The sequence below is a fragment of the Populus trichocarpa genome, chromosome 8, assembly GCF_000002775.5.
Source record: "Populus trichocarpa isolate Nisqually-1 chromosome 8, P.trichocarpa_v4.1, whole genome shotgun sequence".
NCBI lineage: Eukaryota > Viridiplantae > Streptophyta > Magnoliopsida > Malpighiales > Salicaceae > Populus > Populus trichocarpa.
The window spans coordinates 7,457,098-7,476,643 of record NC_037292.2 but is presented as its reverse complement, the minus strand read 5'-3'; the positions used below and the strand labels follow the sequence as shown (position 1 = coordinate 7,476,643).

At 33.8% G+C, this 19,546-nt stretch overlaps 2 protein-coding genes across 2 annotated transcripts; both read left to right on the top strand.

Annotated features, from left to right (window-relative positions):
• Positions 1-6,755: 6,755 nt before the first annotated feature.
• LOC7488339 (probable galacturonosyltransferase-like 3) lies at positions 6,756-8,546 on the top strand. The gene has a single exon (XM_002312345.3). It carries the CDS (start codon positions 7,061-7,063, stop codon positions 8,099-8,101), a length of 1,041 nt encoding a protein of 346 aa, XP_002312381.1. The 5' UTR covers positions 6,756-7,060; the 3' UTR covers positions 8,102-8,546.
• A 1,680-nt stretch (positions 8,547-10,226) lies between these two features.
• Positions 10,227-14,934, top strand: LOC7483929 (serine/threonine-protein kinase STN7, chloroplastic). Its single transcript, XM_024607792.2, has 10 exons — positions 10,227-10,854; positions 10,960-11,046; positions 11,483-11,617; positions 11,764-11,862; positions 12,255-12,423; positions 12,510-12,603; positions 13,093-13,186; positions 13,285-13,341; positions 14,034-14,447; positions 14,533-14,934. The coding sequence occupies exons 1-10, from the start codon at positions 10,429-10,431 to the stop codon at positions 14,695-14,697; spliced, it is 1,740 nt and encodes a 579-aa protein (XP_024463560.1). The 5' UTR covers positions 10,227-10,428; the 3' UTR covers positions 14,698-14,934.
• The last annotated feature ends 4,612 nt before the right edge of the window (positions 14,935-19,546 follow it).

The following is a 19,546-nucleotide window of genomic DNA, read 5'->3' as shown; positions in this document are numbered from 1 at the left end:
AAAAAAAATTGACATGCATATAAAATTTATTAAATAAAATAAAATAATAAAATTTTTATGCTAAGCTACACATATTAAAAATATTATTGGGCTTGTGAAGCCATGACTAATGCTTGGCATGCATGTTTTTAACTTTAGTCTTATTTATTTATATAAATTGATCATTTAATAACTAAAAAAAATAAGGTATAAAAATAAATTCTTAAAACAAATTTTAATGTTGTCATATATGTTAAATGTATTTTTTTTATTTTAGTTATCTTTATTTAAACTCAACCCTCCCTGTTGAAAAAAACTCACACATTTAACGATGAAAATAATTTTTTTAAAAAATACTATTATAATCTAAAGTGAATTATAAAAGAAAAAACAATGAAAATAACTACACTAAACAAGAACTGGTGTGTAGCTAGCTGCGTGTATTTATGCCACATACAGCGCAAGTGACAGCGTCACGGGCCACTTCGTATCTTGGAGTGTGCGTTTATTTATTCCATGTATTCATAAATGACGGATTCAATCGCTGTCTCCTTTGGTGGTATGTTTTTATTACAATTGTTTCACTCGTCACATGCAACGTTCAATTGATTCTTCCTTTCTTTATTGGTAGTTGATCAAACACATCACTGAATAAATATGGAATAATTACCAAACATAAAGAGACAGACCAGTTAAAGTCAACTCGCTTATTTTTTAATTGATGTTTTAGGTTCAAGCCATAATTAATACAAATATAAATTAATGTTCCTAAGAATAGGCAAACATGTAAAATAATTGGTAATTTCATTCATTCTGAAACTCATTTGTTATAGAATATTACAGGGGTAAGTTGGTCATATGTGGATTTGGATCATGCCCAATCCGGGTTGACCTCGTGTAATTTAAGTGTTTCCAATAAAATCCACGTCCAAGCCCCCGACCTAGATGTCATTTTCAATGAACAGATTTTAACATGATTACCCAAGATTTTATTATAATAAAAATATGCAAGTATATTTTTTTAGTATATCTTAATTCACTATATCCACGAATTCAAATATAATACAGGAATTTAACACCATTAATTTTATAAATTTTTATATAAAATTTTAGAAAATTTATTTATTAATAAATATGTTTAATCAAATAAGTTTATACTACGCCGACACTATTAGGTGTATTGGAGTTTTTCAAGGCTTGCTATATTTTCATCTTTTTAATGTATAAAATAAACGGAATACAATTTACAATACAACTTAAAATATCACATAGTTAAAATTATATCTTAGTCCCTCCTTTTCTCAAAAGAACAAAATTTATTGGTTATAAATATATCACGAGACATTCAAAACAAAGGCTCACAATCTTTATTTTCTGTTGCATATATATTTTTTAAAGCATCTCTCTCTAAAATATTATTATAATATTTCTCTAAAAAAAATTTTTGTTTAAGCATTTGAGAGTCTTTGCCACCATTAAAAAAGATCTTATGCAGGTACTAGCTACAAACTATATTGGCTTATCAAACATCAATTACAAGTTGTTAACTATCTTAATTAAAAAAAATGGATAAAATTATTGTGACCGGTTGATTAACTGATTATATAACCTTCAAGTCATGTTTCTAGGCTAATCGGATTTTTTGGGATAGGATCATATCGTGTCCGGTCTTACTGTTTTAATACATAAAACCATGTGCTGCACAGAAAAGATAAAAATACATTAACGGGCATGGATGGGAGACCAGGTTCAGTTGAAACTTTCTTATTACATTGGAGATTCAATTGAAAAATCGATCTGCCGAATGAAGATTTATACAAGGTTGCTCCAAAAATACGCCTAGCTTAACTATAATTACAGTGATTCTGCACTTGGCAATGCTTGCTTCGTCCTGATTTCCCCGCCTCTATCTAGCTCTGATTCGAATCAATTGAATTTAACTTGGAAAAAAAAAACAGAGAGACGAGCTGTCTTGTCTAATAAAAAAATCAATGTATACATTCGTCCACTGCGAAATTACATTGAATTCAAATAAATAATTACAATTTCCTTTTTATATGTCAACCACGGAAGTCGAGGCAAGTAACTAAAAAAAATATATGCTAACAGCTGTTCCCAGCAATACAAATGTAACCAATCCAAATGTACAAACCACTTGTGCGTACGAGGTTAATAAAGTTTTTTTTTTTTTACTACTATAAATGGATAAATGAAAGAATAATAGTAGCACAATGTTAAAAATAGGTTTCTCGCAGTAGTTTAAATATTTTTCATTGCCCAGCTCCATCAACAAATTCAAAATACCACCAGAGTCTTTCAAAAGGCTCAATAACCCAATAAAACACATGTAAAAAAAATAATCTAAATAGGCACCCGTGATTGGTTTATGTAATGCAAGGCGTGATTCATGTGATTACGCGGGTCTTTATTTATAGTTAATTGATGTAATTTTAGTTTATTATAATTCATATATATATAGGTTGTGAAATTAAAAAAAAAAAACTGGAACTCGTGGTAGATCTATGAAGCAATTAATTCAAAGAAACTGACTTGTGATTAAGCTATATAGAATTGAACTCTAAGCAATGTCTAGTATTTATTGATATAGACTTTAAGATTTTGTTTAAAATTGAGGTCCAACCATAATTTTAAATATGTTTTTAGATTTAAATTATTATTTTTTTATGTTTTTTAATTGTTTTGTTGTTTCAATATCACACATGAATTTTAAAAATTAAAAAATTTATTTTAATATATTTTTAAATAAAAAAAACTTTAAAAAAACCCTCTAATACACTAATATTATTTTTGTTATTTCGCTTCCAATATTAAAACAATAAAACCAGCACAACATTCCATACACGTGTATACAATCTGTAATTAACTGTGGATCCCCATGGTAAATAAATTGATAGATTTATAAATCTACACGGAATTATTTGTTATATGTCAACTAATATGTTTTTTTAACATGCATGTTTCATTTATCAATACATAAAGATATCGATGTATTGCATCTGTTTTATTATATCAAGATGACAATGATATTAATTAAACAACCCTGCATTTCTTTTTTTTATCAAATATTACATAATTATTTGAAAATATGATAGTAGTTATTTTCTAAAGTATTTTTTGTTTAAAAATATATTAAAATAATATATTTTTTAAAAAATATTTTTAATATCAACACATCAAAACAATATAAAAAAATAAGTTAAAATAAAAAAATTTAAATTTTTTAAAACCAAACTAAAAATTAATATTGATTCCACGGTTACGAAAAATATAAAAATAACGTAGTATTACTGAGAATGTACCAGTCACACCACAAGGAATAAGCCCTTTTCATCATCTTTTTTTTTAAAAAAACACCTAGAGTATCGAATTTAACATGGCGTGCATGATGGTTGAACGAGATTGTTTTCGCGGTATAAGTGTGTTTTTTTAAAAAGTTATTTTTTATTTTAAATTAATTTTTAATATTTTTAAATTATTTTGATGTAGTGATTTTAAAAATGAATTTTGAAATAAAAAAAAATATTTTAATATATTTTTAAATAAAAAACAACCACTCTACATGTATCTTGAAAGGAGGCTGGAGTGGTTTTTGGGATGGTGCCTGAGGTCCCTCGATTCCCATTATTTTCAGCGCAACTAATTACGATTGATTAGCAATCTAGATTTTCTATGGTATGGCAGACAGCTGACCAAATTGACGATCCAGATCTATTGCTAATTGATAAATGTAAAAAGTGCAGATCGAAGCGTGGAAACACTGAAATTTAAGAGTATGTGTGAATGGAGTTCAAGACTCGAAGCAGTCTGATTTTCAGCACGCCATCTCATGTGCCCTAATTTAAGGCGGCAACAAGGGCGTTTACGAGAGAAATCCTTGAGTTGAGGCGACTCTGAAAGTGGCTACTAGATTAAACGATAACGTTATCGTGGAAATTAAGAGATGCAATTCACAGCATTTCCAGAAGCCTACGACATTCACCAATGAATTGTCTACTCGTTGACATACATACATACATACATATATATATATATAAAGTTGCTGCTCTTTTGGTTTTACACTTCTGAACCTAATTATAGAGAACCCGATCCAGGTTTACCTGTTTTTTTTTGGAGATTGATTAGGTCAAACTGATTTTTAACTTAGAAAAAAACAAATAAAAATAAAAGGTTTTTTCAATGGCTCTATTTAATTGGGCCAAACTAACCATATCGGGTTTTATATGTAGGCACAAACACAAGCAGAGTAGGAATGCATATAAACTCAATATTTTCATCATGTTTTTAGACGTTGTTTATTGTTGAGTAGATAAATTGAGCATGGGAATTTTTAAACTCTACCAATTAAGTACATTCTTTCAAAATTAAATTAATTTTAATTAATTGAAATTTGTGTCAACCCATTTTTATCAATTTCTTTAAAAGTCTTTATTCTCGAGGATGATATGTACTGTGAAATCTGATATTGTTTTAAATTGTGTTAGTTTGCTGGATTTTTTCTTAAATAGTGCTAGTTTTTTTTTATATAAAAAATCTATATAATTTCTCTAAACGGTGTGATTTAAGAACGGTGAGTCTAGCTAGAGATCTGTCTCCGTTTGTCTCGTGAAAGATGGTTTTGAAAACCACTTTCTAAGCTTTTAAATGTTTGTTTACTATTATAAAAGTTGGTAAATAAAAAACACTTTACGGTTAAAGAAAGATTTTACTTGGTTTATAAGAAAATGTTTTTATTTTATTTTGAGTGAAATATATTTTTCAAATGTTGTGAGAAAATAAAAAATATATCTTTTTATTTATTGATTATATCAAATTTGATACTCAATCTTTTGATTGCCATATATTTTTTTAAAATTATTTTTCTGATTTTTTTTTTCAATTTTATATCATAAAATTTGATTTGATTTGATTTGATTTTTATATCAACTTTGGTCCTTATTTTTTTGATCATTATTTATTTTTATCTTATCATTTTTCTAATTGAAATTTTTCATATCTATCAGATTTTGTTTTTATTCTTTTAATAGATATTTACTTTGTTTGAAATAATTTATGATTTTTTTTTAATTTAATTTTTTTAATTTTTTTTTCATTTATTAATCCTCATTGTTTAATAATTTTTTTAAAAATATTAATAAATTATTTTTCAATTTATTTTTAATGGATTAGCTAAATATTAAAAAAAAACTTTTTTTAAAAAATATATACTTAAGAACACTTTCCATAATTAAAAAAAAAACAGAGAATAAAATTGTCCCCAGCACAGATATTGTAAGCTTTTAGCCCCTCAACGAACCCTATATGCTTGTCAGTGTCGCGAAGCCCATCCGTGGATGAATGAAATTTCCAACTTGCATTTGATGCTAAAGTGGAAAATAGGAAAGTATATTTGTTTGGGAGGGAATAGGGAGATGGGACAGCCATGCACCTATCATACGCTTGCTTGCTTGGCCAGTGGACCAAGACCAACACTAGAAGGAAAGGGCAGTATGGTAAAAGACCTATAGCCCAACTGGCAATAAGCAATCGCTACACTGCATTTCAAGATTCCAATGTAAGAGGGTGGTGATATGTCAGCAAGTTCTAGTTAATAGATCCGCGCTGGGTTGCGGTTTTTTTTAATAAAAAAAACCTAAAATAAAATAAAATCAAGGTATAGATAGTTATTAGATACTTTTATTATTAATATAATTGTTATGAAAAAAACATCTCGACGCAACTCTCTACATGATTTGAGTTTAAAATTAAATTATGTGGTAGTTGTTTAAGCGTGATGTAGTCGACTTGTCTAATTAAAAAATAACTTGGATGATTGTTAAAAAATTAAAAATAAAATTTATAAAATTAAAATAAAATAAAATAAGGAATGAAAGAAAAAAAGAGAGAGGGCAATCGGAACAAAAGAGAAGGAAAAGGAAAGAAAGAGCTTCACTGCATGTATCCTCGCTACATTTACGACTGCTTGTGGCGACTGACATACCATAAAAAAATTGATAGTTGAGTTTGTTTTTAGAAACGGCCAGCGCTCAGTTAAGAGATGGATGAAGTGGCACTGGCACCACCTTGGCTGGTACGAATCATTAAATGCATCACTGATAACGGTAAAGGTAGTGGCCCTCACGACAAGAGGTACAAACAGGTAAGCCTTAAGGCTCGAGGCAGGGTGAGCCGATGGATGCACAAGGAGCTTGGATAATGGACCATCTAAGTTGACAAGATACACAGCATAATTGGTGGTTAGATGTTTAGCTCAGGGGAAAGTGGCAGTAAAGTTGTGGGAAGTTTCGGTGGTTTTCAAAAATGACTAGTCGAGGGAAGTTGTCCAGATCACGGGTGGTGAATTGTCAAATATGGGGCATGGCTAGGAATACTACATAGCCATCAGGTTCACGGGAACATGTAGATCCAACAGTTTTAGCTCGATTAAATATATAAGTTCATGGGTTTTGAACCCCTGCACCCCAGCATTATACATGAGATTTTTTTTCTTCTGGGGGGTTGCCACTACGGTAGCACCACAGAGAATCAGCTTTCTCAAGAACTTCAATATATTATCAAATTATGTATTTGTTTTTATTAAAAACTAGCCCTGTCTCTGCATATACATGCACCAAGGCTCCGTCTGGAAACAAAGGTTGCGTGCAATTAACCTCGTTTCCAAACAGACACTGATACATTTAAACACTGCCTTTTACAAAACTGATACACTTGGGATATCAATTTGAACAATCGTTTACTACCAAGGACGACATTGGAATAAGTTCTGGGAAGGACCTGGATAACTTAATATTAAAATCAACATACGGTCAATGATTTCAGTAATTTTCTTGATTAAAAAAAATTCAGTATAAGTAGGTGCAATCACTAGCACAGGATGAAAACCCTTGTCCTTGGCCCTCAATTACAGACAAAAACAAAAGGGGCTTTGCCAGCCTGGCTTTAACCCACACAGTCTATATTCCCACTCTCTCACACAAAATCCCCAAACTACCCCCAGCCAACTATCTCCTCTTATCATCATCTCCTGTCGCCACCATAGTCCATACACCTAGTTTCAAACACCATGTCAATCCTCTGCATTTTTCTATTTCTAACCACCGTCGTCGTCTCCGTACAGAGCTTACCTAACGCAGAACTTCCTGCGTTTAGAGAAGCACCGGCATTTCGAAACGGCAGAGAATGTCCCAAAAAGACATGGCCTTCATCATTCAACAACCTCAACCACCACCGCCACGATCCTTCTATAATTCACATCGCAATGACACTCGATGCCACCTACCTCCGTGGCTCCGTAGCCGGAGTCCTCTCCGTCCTCCAACACGCCGCCTGTCCTGAACACATAGTCTTCCACTTCATCGCCACTCACCGCCGAGCCGACCTCCGACGCACAATCACCTCCACATTCCCTTACCTAACCTTCCATCTCTACCATTTCAACACTGATCTGGTCAGAGGAAAGATCTCCTCCTCCATTCGCCGAGCTCTGGATCAACCGTTGAATTACGCGCGAATCTACCTCGCCGACCTCTTACCGTTCACAGTGAGGAGAATCATCTACTTCGATTCTGATTTAATCGTGGTCGATGACGTGGCAAAATTATGGAACATCAATCTAGGTGCACACGTACTTGGCGCACCAGAATATTGCCATGTTAATTTTTCTTATTATTTTAACTCTCGGTTTTGGTCGAGTCCAGTGTATGCGACATCGTTTACGGGGAGGAGAGCGTGCTATTTTAACACGGGGGTGATGGTGATAGATTTGAGAAAATGGAGAGAAGGGAAATACACTGAAAAATTAGAGTACTGGATGAGAGTACAGAAGAAGAATAGGATTTACGAGTTGGGTTCATTGCCTCCTTTTTTGCTTGTTTTCGCCGGCGACGTGGAGGGCGTCGAGCATAGATGGAATCAACATGGGCTTGGGGGCGATAATCTTGAAGGGCTGTGCAGGGATTTGCATCCCGGTCCGGTAAGTTTGTTACATTGGAGTGGTAAGGGCAAGCCTTGGCTCAGGTTGAACTCTAAAAGACCGTGTCCGTTGGATTCTTTGTGGGCACCTTATGATCTTTATCGTCATCCCACCTTGTTTTGTGATACCTAGCTAGGTTTGGTGCTGTGATCTTGATGCTAGGACAAAGGTTGAAATGTGAGGATTTTTGTCAGGTCTATCGTTGAGACCTAAGGGGGTTACGGCCGTTAAAAGAAATTTGTTAACGGCTGTGATTTTGTGGAAAATGGAGCGTTCAATTACTTTGAAAATGCAGAGAAAAAGTGGGATCTTCGGTTGTTTGTCATGGTGATCCGATAAAGATGATGATTGACTGCGTGGATAAAGGAAAAGCTAGGTGGTGGAGGGTTTTTTTTTTTTTGAAGTAGGTTTTCTTTCAAGATTATGGAAAATCGCTTTCAAAGGGTTTTTGGTCTCGCTTTGTACAGTATAATAATAATAGTAAGTGAAAGGGGTATTGTTAAATACCAATAAGGGACCTCCACCTGCTACATTGTTTGATTAATGTTTGTCGCTGATCAAAAGTTGTTTTAGCTTTTGTTTGCTTGCTAAAAACTTTACTGAAATTATTTTTCAACATTAATCAAAAATTGAAAAATAAGTACATAATTTTTTTTTTAGTTAACCTCTTAATAATGTCAATTTAAAAAAAAAAACATGTTTAAAATATTTTTATCAGTTGCTATCAACTTGTTATTATTCACCGAACACTACAATAACCAGTAGTCCACGATATTTTAAAAGGGGGTTTGAAACAGTTTTAAAGTGATTTTTTTTTAAATATATTAAAAATATTTTTTTATTTGTAATAGTAATATATAAAAACAATAAAAATTATAAAAAATTAATTTAAAAAAAAATACATTCAAGATTTAGTAAAATTATGGTCGCACAGTGGCGCCAAGAAATTGTTGATATAATTATTATTTTATTTTTAATTTTCAAAACTTTTTATCATTATTACTAATATCATCACCTTTCTTTATCATAGATAATGTATTTTTCTTGATTTATTATCATTACTTAAAAAATATAATTAAAAATAATATATCTTACAGAGAAATATTATAGGAAAATATTTTTTTTGATATGTCAGGATAATAAAAAAAATAACGAAACCTTAAGTTTGCAATTAAAATGTAAAGTAAGCGCGGGTTCTTGAATTGTCGTGGGTATTGGTTGCATTTTTTTGCCCAAGAATCGCCGCTTGTTTGATTTAAAACCAGCGACTGGAACAATTTCTTTTCCTTCTTTCGTTGATTTGCTCAATCAGGACTTCCAAGTTCCTAGCTAGGGAAATAAAAGAAATGGAGCTCTCTTTTCCCTCCTGTTTGCCATTGATCTGGAGCTTTTCCTGTTTGTTTTAAAGGTTATATCGTGAAGCTATAGTTAATTTTAAACAGCGATAAAGCTAAAGTTTTTTTTTTTCTTTTCAGAATGCAATAAATCTAAAGCTGAATCTAACATCCACACTCATTACACTTGCTAGAGAAGGAAAGAAAATAAAACAATGGAGTATAACTTCCACTCCTAGTGCAGGCAAGGCAATAGTAAATAGAGAAACGGGAAGAAGAAAAAGAAAATATTTGAATTCAAGTGGGTTGAATTTGATGCTCATATAAGCTATATGCCTCGACCATTGATGAAGGCTGCGGATTCAATAAACCAAATAGGAGCAATGCCTTAAACCGATTCTTGCTTCGGCTTCGAACATGGGCCTGGGGTTCCATCGGTCACTGTGTATACCTAGGCTGGATCTTTTTTCCTTGGGCTTTTTCTAGAAAACGTGTTTTGTTGACATCAAGCGTGCTCACTGTACAACATCATGTACGTGCCTCTTGGGGCAATTTCAATGGTAAAAACCAGTCAAATTGTCAATGTAATATTTTGAACAGTGTATTTTTTTTTCCATGTTGTATTTCAATGAAAAATGGCATCTTGACATGTCATTTTTTATTTTATATGGAATGAAAAGAAGAGAGGGGAGGAGTTTAAAGAAGGAAAAAAAAACAATTAAGATTTTCTCTTCATTTTATGCCTTCTTTTTTTAAAAAAAGAAAAAAAATAAAGTAGTCAATAGTTGTTAGAGGCAAGATCACGCACGCATACCACCTAGCAAATGCCATGTGGATTAGCAGAAGCCCAGCCCAATCATGTTTACAAGTATCTACGTGTCATCTGTGGTGTCCATTGCTTTTCTTCCTCTTCCATCCCCTCAAGCCATCAGTACTGCCAAGTGCTATCCACACAAAATACCTGCCATAACTGTCACTGTATAACCAAGCCAAAAATATCAAAGGAAGAAATGATGAAAAAAGAAAGAAAGAAAAACTAGAGGTCTAAACTCGAAGCGGATTCAAGAGAAACCAGTGACTTGACACTTGAAGCGGAGATTCAAGTAAAACCTTTTTTCTGCAGTCATGGCCACTGTGGCATCAGGAGGTACAATACCTATCAAACTCCACAGCACTCACAGACCAAAACCCCCATCTCCATTTCTTGGAAGAAAACTCAATCTCAATCCCTCTTCAAGAACATCCATAGCCACCTTACACCCCAAAACACTTGCAGTTGTTGCATCATCAGGAGGTGAGTTCTTCGATGCAGTTCACAATCTCTTTTTGGGTGTAGGAGTAGGGCTACCATGTACAGTGATGGAGTGTGGTGATATAATATATAGAAGCACTTTGCCAAAGCCCAGTGGGTTGACGCTTACTGTTCCTGGCGCTGCTTTGGCTTTGGGTACTTTGTCTTACCTCTGGGCCACTCCCGGTGTGGCTCCTGGGTTCTTTGACATGTTTTTTCTTGCTTTTGTTGAGAGATTGTTTAGGCCCACTTTTAAGAAGGTTAGTGTTAGTTGTGATTGGTTTTATTGTTTCTCTTGGTTGGATTGTTTTTGTGGCTCTTGATTGCATATAACTTGTGGTTATGGGTTTGTTTTTTGGTTTCAGGATGACTTTGTTTTGGGGAAGAAGTTGGGCGAGGGAGCTTTTGGAGTGGTTTATAGAGCTTCATTGACGAAGAAGCCTTCTTCCAAGGTATAAAATGTTTGATGAAATTATTTTTTGTTGTCAGAAACTTTCTTTGAACTTGTTCTTACAGAAATTGACTCTTGAATCAATTGCATCATTGTGTCTTTTTAGGTACATGACTAAAATTGAATTGGTTAGATATTTCACAGTTAATTCATGACATTAATTTTACCAATCGCTGCACTTTCTTTATTAGCTGTCCTGCTTAAGCTAATAGATTCATACCTTTAAATCTCTTCAACATCAGATGTTTTTGGAAGATATTCTCACTGATCGTTTCATGGGATGACCGGATGATTAAAAAGGAAAACTAATCAATTAATTCTATTGGTGTTTTCGATGTTCTGGTAATGATTTATGAGTGATGCACATGCTTCTTAGCTTTCATTGACTAAGAATGCCTTGAGGAACTTAATACATTACATTAATTTGTGGTTTTTAGGTGCCTTATCAGAAGGAAGGTGACTTAGTATTGAAAAAGGCTACTGAATACGGGGCAGTGGAAATTTGGATGAATGAACGAGTTCGAAGAGCTTGTGCAAACAGCTGTGCTGATTTTGTGCATGGATTTCTTGAGGTGTTGATCTATAATGACTAGTACTACCATATAAATTAAGGGTATTTTTATCTCAAGAATTGAGCAAATCAATCTGATAGCTCACACCCTTTTGTATTCTGTTCCTTTTCTGGTGACTTGAATTGCTAAAATGGAACTAATCTCAGAATTCTTCAAAGAAAGGAGCTGAATATTGGCTCATATGGCGGTATGAAGGGGAGGCCACACTTTATGATTTGATGCAGAGCAAAGAGTTCCCCTACAATGTTGGTACATTCTCTCTGTTTCCTTCTTTATAATAATACTCATTACTTAGATTCAATAACTTATACATCTGAATCCCGTGTTTGAGAACTTTGTATAATCAATTAGCTTAAGTGAAAAGGTTGATCCTTCCTTCTGAGCAACAACTTTCAGTCTTTAATTGGTGATAAATATTAGGTTTTTCTATTGTTGATGTAGTATCACAACTGAACGGTCTAATTCATCTGTACTTCTCATTCTGAAATAGAAAATATGTCATTGTGTTTCTATTCCCAACTGATTTTGTAGATATAGTTGGTTTGGACTTAATTGGTTCTATTAAGTTGCTTCAAGATTAAAACTTGGTTTATTCAAATTACCAGTGCCAGTTTTAGTAATATTACCTAATGTTCAGGTAGAGACAATGATAGTCAAAGAGGTACAGGACTTGCCTAGGGGGCTGGAGAGGGAAAACAGAATCATTCAAACTATCATGAGACAACTTTTATTTGCGCTGGATGGCCTTCACTCGACAGGAATTGTGCATAGGGATATTAAACCACAGAATATTATTTTCTCTGAAGGTAATGACATCGAGATTTCTTCTAACATAAAAGTTAAAGTCAATCTAAGATCAAATTATTCATGTTTTCATGTAAAACTGGAGCAGGATCTCGTACATTCAAAATCATTGATCTTGGAGCAGCAGCAGATTTGCGAGTGGGAATCAATTATATTCCAAAGGAATTTCTTTTGGACCCAAGGTACTTTCTTTCTCACAAGGCAACAACAACTATAAAAGATTATGGTGACAATTTTATTGAAGATAACTAACTATATGACAGGTTGAACCCCCAACTTCTTCACTAGTAACTGAAATTAGTACTGAGACTCGTGTGATGCAATCATTTAAGTTTGAATCATGCTTGTCATCGAGTTCATAGTTCTGGGATTTCGTTCTTCAGATCTCCAAAAGGAGCTTTCCTTTTCTTAGCACGTTTATGTAGCATTTAGCATGTTTATGTAGCATTTGAATTCCTTTATTTACTTTATGTCGATCACCATGGCACTTCACAAATAGGAAACAGGCATTGCTAACTAAATTTTTGACAATAAGATGGCCCTTCAATTTTACATCATTTTTTATATCCATGATTGTAGTAGAGACACAGCATACATTTTATTTACTTGGTTTCTTTTTCCTAATTTCTTTCCCGTTTATCATATTGTATTCACAATCCATCCCATCTCAGATATGCAGCGCCAGAGCAATATATCATGAGCACGCAAACTCCATCTGCGCCCTCAGCTCCTGTGGCAACTGCACTTTCCCCAGTGCTTTGGCAGGTGCAAATACCAACCTCAATATCTCCTAGTATAATTATCATGAGCCTGGCATTCTCCCTCAACGAAATAATCTTCCTTCTGATGCTTTTGACAAACAGATGAACTTGCCAGATAGATTTGATATTTACAGCACTGGTTTAATCTTCCTGCAAATGGTGAGTGAAAATCACTGAGCAGCTATGGTTACCGTGTTCAAGCGCTGAATACTTTGTCTGCCATGCATCTGTTCACACCTACAGACATTCTGTAGTGACTTTCATATAAGCAGTTCAAGAATGGACAAAAATTATTAAATCCTTCTGTACATCAACAACAGCAGTGAGGAATCCTTTTCTTTAATGCTTGAGGGTACTATCTACTGATTCATGCCCAGAAACATTTTGCAATAGGAGTACCAGTACCGTAAATAATGGGGAGTTGTGGAGGGGAGGGGGAATGAAATACAGTAAATGCATTCAGGGAAATAAATTTTGCATTTAGGTTAGCATTTTCATTGATTTACCACTCAAATTATCACATCAAGAAATTGTTTGAAATGTTCTGGTTTATAAATTAAGATTTTAGTTGCATTGAAGGTCAAATAAATTGATAAAATGTACCACCAAACATGAGTGATTAGGTCACATGCCATTTTCAATTGATCAAAGTAGAACGAAGTACTTGAAAATTCAAACATTCAGCTAGTCACACACTGGATATGAGAAACTGTCTTTAGGCATTATTAGCTCTTAAAATAGTAACGTGCTTCTTCATGTTGTTACCTGAGTCTAAACAGATTGCTAGTTTTGACTACTTCTTGTGATGGAATTTTTTAGTTGTATTCAACTTTTAACACCTCTTCTTACAGGCTTTTTCAGGACTACGATCTGATAGTGCACTCATACAGTTTAACCGTCAATTAAAACGATGCGATTATGACTTAAATGCATGGAGGAAAAGCGTAGAGCCACGTGCCAGCTCTGACCTTCGAAAGGGTTTTGAGTTATTGGATTTAGATGGTGGGATAGGATGGGAGCTTCTTACTTCAATGGTTCGATATAAAGCAGGACAAAGAATAAGTGCAAAGGGAGGTTTAGCTAACCCTTACTTCGATAGGGAAGGACTATTAGTTTTGTCCCTCATGCAGAATCTCAGGCTGCAATTGTTTCGAGCAACACAACAGGATTATGGAGAAGCTGCCGAATGGGTTATTCAGCTAATGGCAAAATCTGGAACAGAGAAGGAGGGTGGCTTCACAGAAGCTCAACTTCAAGATCTGAGAGTCTGTTTTTGAACTATATTAAAAATTATTTTTAACAATATCGTTCACAGAGGAATCTCTGACTGTTTCTGTTCTTTATGTTCAGGAAAGACAAGAGCCTAAAAAGAAGGCAAGCCCTCAAAGGAATGCTCTTGCGTCAGTACTTCGGCTCCAAAGGAAGATTATGAAAACAGTGAACGAGAGCGTGGACGAGCTTTACAGACGAAGGAAGAGCCTATGGTGGAGCCGATGGATCCCCAGAGAGGAATGAAAACTGTACATAGATGCATATATTTTAGTTTTTATGTAAATTTTGTAACTGCAGTATTACATCTGACCACTTTGGTGGAATAGAAAATCATGTGTGAAGATGAACTTAGCTGGAATCTTTGGGGAAACATACCTGGAATCTTTTGACCGCACGTGTAAGCTCCTTCAGTAACGATAAACTTATAGAAAAGAATCGATAAATGAAATGAAACTGCCATGAAGCATTCTAAAGTCTTCACATTCTTGCGGAAGTAGTTGAATATTCAGACACGCTCTGGGCACGGCATTTTAGAAGTATTTTTCTGCAGAAAAACTGACTCATGATGCTTGCTTTTAAAGAAATGGCCAGTGAACGTGGGTTCTCGATATTGATGATTGCAGAGAAAAAGTAAAGAAACTGCTATTAAGCATCGATATTTTCTCACCAGCTTTCGACAGCTTCAGATCAGACCTGTGCCACTTCTAGGAAAATAAGAAAATTATTGTTTTCGTGGAATTTTGAAAATTATTTTGTGTTAGGAATGGAGAGCACTCAGCTCCTAGTAAATTAAGAAAAATAAAATTAAAAGCTGCGAGTAACAAACAGTAAAAGCAATATTAAGCCTCTTAATTTGACACAAAGGCCTTACAGCAAAAGCAGTAAGTTCTCAAGCTGGCCTTGCTCTTTGCGTAGCTTGAAGACACAAAGGCCTTAGGCCACTGCAAAGAAGATTAGGGCCATGCTCATCCTTGATGAACAGAACTGACTCTCGCAGGAGTCCCACCCAGCAACAGCATGGGTAAAAGAAAAGGAGAAAAACTGGGAGGTTCAAGGTTCACAAATTTATTTCCTGATGACATGTTGCCACTGGCACATTGCTCCCGTTCTTTCCTCTAGAAACATCTTCCCTAGAATCACAAGCTGAATCATCTATCAACTTTAAAAGTAGAAGATTCCACATTTGTTTTTCAGGTCTCATGCATGCTGGCTGGATATTTTACATGAGATAAATGTGGTTCACAAATCATTTACCAGAAAATAAGTAAAAATCACAACACAACTTCGAGTTAATTAATTAATACACTTAAAATCACTAAAATTATGAGAATTTATCAGCATGCAATATCTTTTAAATTAGTTAATTGAGCTGTTCATATCCATATTATTCGAGAATAAGCAACGATTCTACAACGTTAGCCCTTAACTTGTTCATTCTTCAAGCCATCTATATTTTCTATTTATGATCGCATACGTTTCTCTATCCCTGCGTGGTCATGGGACTGGGTAGCTAAGACTGGACAACGGTAACCTGGCTGGCCTGATCAGTCAGCTAAGCAAGGACACAATCACATGTTAAATATCTGTTCGTGCATAATTGATTCAATAATTAACTCGTAATTACATGGAGGATTTCTCGTAAACTTCCCGTTAAGCATGAAGTTTACGACAGAATTAGAATTGGTCGAAAAAAACACAACTGTTTGATCAAATTGAAGTATTAGTCCATGTTAAGTTATGGCCATTTGAATGATTGGTTGAAGGAATTCAAGGTGAGGAGAAATCAAGCACAGCAGCATGTGGGAAGAAAGTTGCTTCATAAACAAAAAAACGTATCAAAGTAGAATAATTCGCATGGTGGTCGAGCCAATATTAATTATAAACTATGGTTTCAAAGCTTATTGAACTAAGATAACAAATAATATTTATGTTGAGTCTATCACAGGCAATGTTATTGTAAATCACGAGACATTCACGTGCAAATCTGACCTTCTTGTTCAGTACAACAAGGCTGTTTTTATATGTGTACAATACAACAAAACCCAGCATGAAACACCTCAAACAAGACCTGTAACTCTTTGATTATAGTGCAATTAAAATATCAAATTTCACTGTTATTAGTCATCATCGTCTCTAATCTTTAGTTGAATCTGTGGTTTAAATGGTGGTTTTCATCACAAATCCTGGCATAGCATGCCATTGCTGATGTCATAATTACAACCTGTAAAATATTTAAATATTTTTGGTGCCTAATAATGCATGCATCAAGTATAGGGAAAAACAAGTAATGTGTGAACATTGAATATTTTTTAGTCCACAATCATCATATGATGCCCATTCCTATTAACTGGTTAGTATTTTTAACTCGATGATAACTTAATATATTTAGGTTTATCATGAGCTGAATTTAAAAAATTATAGGTCTAGCAAAATACCAAACTCAATGTATTTTTGTTTAATAATGCGTTGAGCTCAAGGAACCATAGACTTAGCTGAGATTTCTCTGTGAATGATATTGTTAAAAATAATTTTTAATATAGTTCAAAAACAAACTCAATGTATTTTAAACCCATGATAAAATATAAAATCAAAAATACTCGGGTTCAACCATACACTGAACCCAAGAAACCATAAATCAGCAAAATATTAGACCCAATATACTTGGGATCAACCATGCGCTAAGCCCAAGGAATCATGGGTCTTACAAAACGCCATAACCAATATACTTGGGTTCGACCATAAGCTAAGCCCAATGAACTATGAGTTTGACAAAATACCAGATCCAATATATTTGGGTTGAGTTTAGCCATACGTTGAGCTCAAAAAACCATAAATTAACAAAATATCAAACCCCATACATTTAGGATCAACCATGAGCTGAGCCCAATAAATCATGATTTGAAAAAATACTAGACTCGATGTACCTGGGTTCAACCATGAGTTGAGCCTGATGAATTATAAGTTTGGCAAAATATTAGACCTGATATACTTGATTTCAGTCTTGAGTAGAGCCTAAAGGAACATGAGTTTGGTAATTTACTAAATCCAATATATTTAGATTCAACTGTGAGCCTAGTAAGTTTTCAAACCCATCTCACCTAGGTTTCGCTCCCGACCTAATTGATATGTTAGGACCATAGTGTTTTATTTTAAGATTATTAACGTGACATATTTATGTTAGAAATAATCATCTCTCTACACTTGTAGATGTATGAAATGTCTTTTAAAAGACTACCATATTCTCATCTCATTAATGATCTGTAAGAAATATTTATTTTTCATTAATGATCTATAAGATATCTTTATATCTCATTAATATCATCAAGCAAAAATAACTCTTCAGTCCTTCTACTCCACCAAATCAACAAGGTTCAAGAAGTATAAATATTCTTTGAACCACTTAGGTAAGAGTTTCACTTTTTCTTACTCTTAAAACATATATATCTTAATCTTTAGAGCATTAATCACTCAAAAACAAGAATAAACATTCTTGTTCTTAAATTTTAAAGCTTTTTTTTTATTATTTTTATTCTAAAATTATTGATTTTATTATTGGAAGATCCTTAAATTTTATTGATAAAGACTGTTTTGCAGGTAATATAATATTTACTATCGATTTTGCACTCCCTCGACTAAGAAGAAGGAGATATTGACATGAATATTTAATTAACTACTATTTAAATACCTAATAATCTGATTCATGAGATTTTAGAACATTATAACTTGTACATATATGTAGGTAGCTTCTTTTGATGATCGAAATGTTAATACTTTGTCTACTAGACACAATTAACAACTGTGGTGTCCAATTAGACTCCGGAATCTCAAGATAATATTTGTAACATATGTAGTAAACCTATGATCATCCAAAACATAGAAACAACTAAAGTCATGTGTTATATATTCAAGGTAAGCACCACACATAGCATCAAAATATCTTGTCCGGGTTTTAAGAAAAGTGTGTAAGAACCAACAAATTTCTGATCATGAGCTCTTGAATCGATATTGACAGCTTAAAATTGTTCAAATAGAGAGATTAGAGTATGAATATCATTGATTATTTATTAGAATGAGGGTTAATTAATGGAAGTTGGTGTCCCTTTGTGAAATGGGAGGAACACGAGACCAAGCAAGTGGCTGATTGCTTTTTGATCAAGTTTAATCTACTCCTTAATTTAATCAATCACTCAATTGGGCTATGTGCTCTCACAGTTTTGTTTTTACAAGATTGGCAGTGTAAATATATGGTGGAATCTTGGTCATATAACCGTGAGATTTCACTTCTTGACTCACTCTTGTTTTCTTTTCTGGGAATTGGAGATTCTGGAGTTGTCTTTCTTGATTTTAATTCACTGCAAAATGGTATCCTGTGATTTGGACGGCCATTTCATCTCTCTTTCTATACGAGGACTTCTGGTATTTTTTTAGTTCTTAGGCATTCCACCAATGTGACCAGTCTGTCAAATATTTGAGTAGAATTTCAAGTGAGGAGTGGATTCAAATTCCCATCAAATCTCAAGAGTTAAAATGTCGGCAGGATCTTATTCTCATGCGGCCTGCTGCCAACTTTACAATCTGACATGATTTCAACTTCTCTTTCGACAAACCCCCTGATATGTGTGTTCACTATTTGATTCACTGGTGATTCTATGGAGGTAAACTATCACATTAGGTCCCCTGTCTACCAAAAATCTCAATTAAACCGTTGATTTACAGTGCTCATTTGTCAAAGTAACTAACTTGGAAGTGCTTGTCAAATTTCTTGATGGCTTGGAAAGTTCATTCAAATATAACGAGTGCTCCTCCATGCTCTCTGAAATCCCAAGCAGCTGGTTGTGGGCATCTAGTCCCTTGACACTCTTTTTCTTCTGATGAAGCACCGTGTATTGCATGGAAAAAGAAGTGATCATGAATTATAAATATTAAAAACGGAATGCCCACCAAAGAATAATTTTATGGCATCCTCTCATGGGCATGGACGTACAGCCAAACCACGTACATTTAAAGTAAACAAATATCCGTCCCAAATCCAAAATCCTCTAAATTATGCAGCAAATGTCCAGAACTAACGTTTGGATAACACAAATAAAAA

Excerpts from the sequence above, each read along its gene's own strand:
- LOC7488339 (XM_002312345.3), top strand. The coding sequence starts at position 7,061 with ATGTCAATCCTCTGCATTTTTCTATTTCTAACCACCGTCGTCGTCTCC.
- LOC7483929 (XM_024607792.2), top strand. The coding sequence starts at position 10,429 with ATGGCCACTGTGGCATCAGGAGGTACAATACCTATCAAACTCCACAGC. Across the intron at positions 12,604-13,092 it reads GAATTTCTTTTGGACCCAAG|ATATGCAGCGCCAGAGCAAT; the intron begins GTACTTTCTTTC and ends ATCCCATCTCAG. Across the intron at positions 13,187-13,284 it reads TTTCCCCAGTGCTTTGGCAG|ATGAACTTGCCAGATAGATT; the intron begins GTGCAAATACCA and ends TTTGACAAACAG.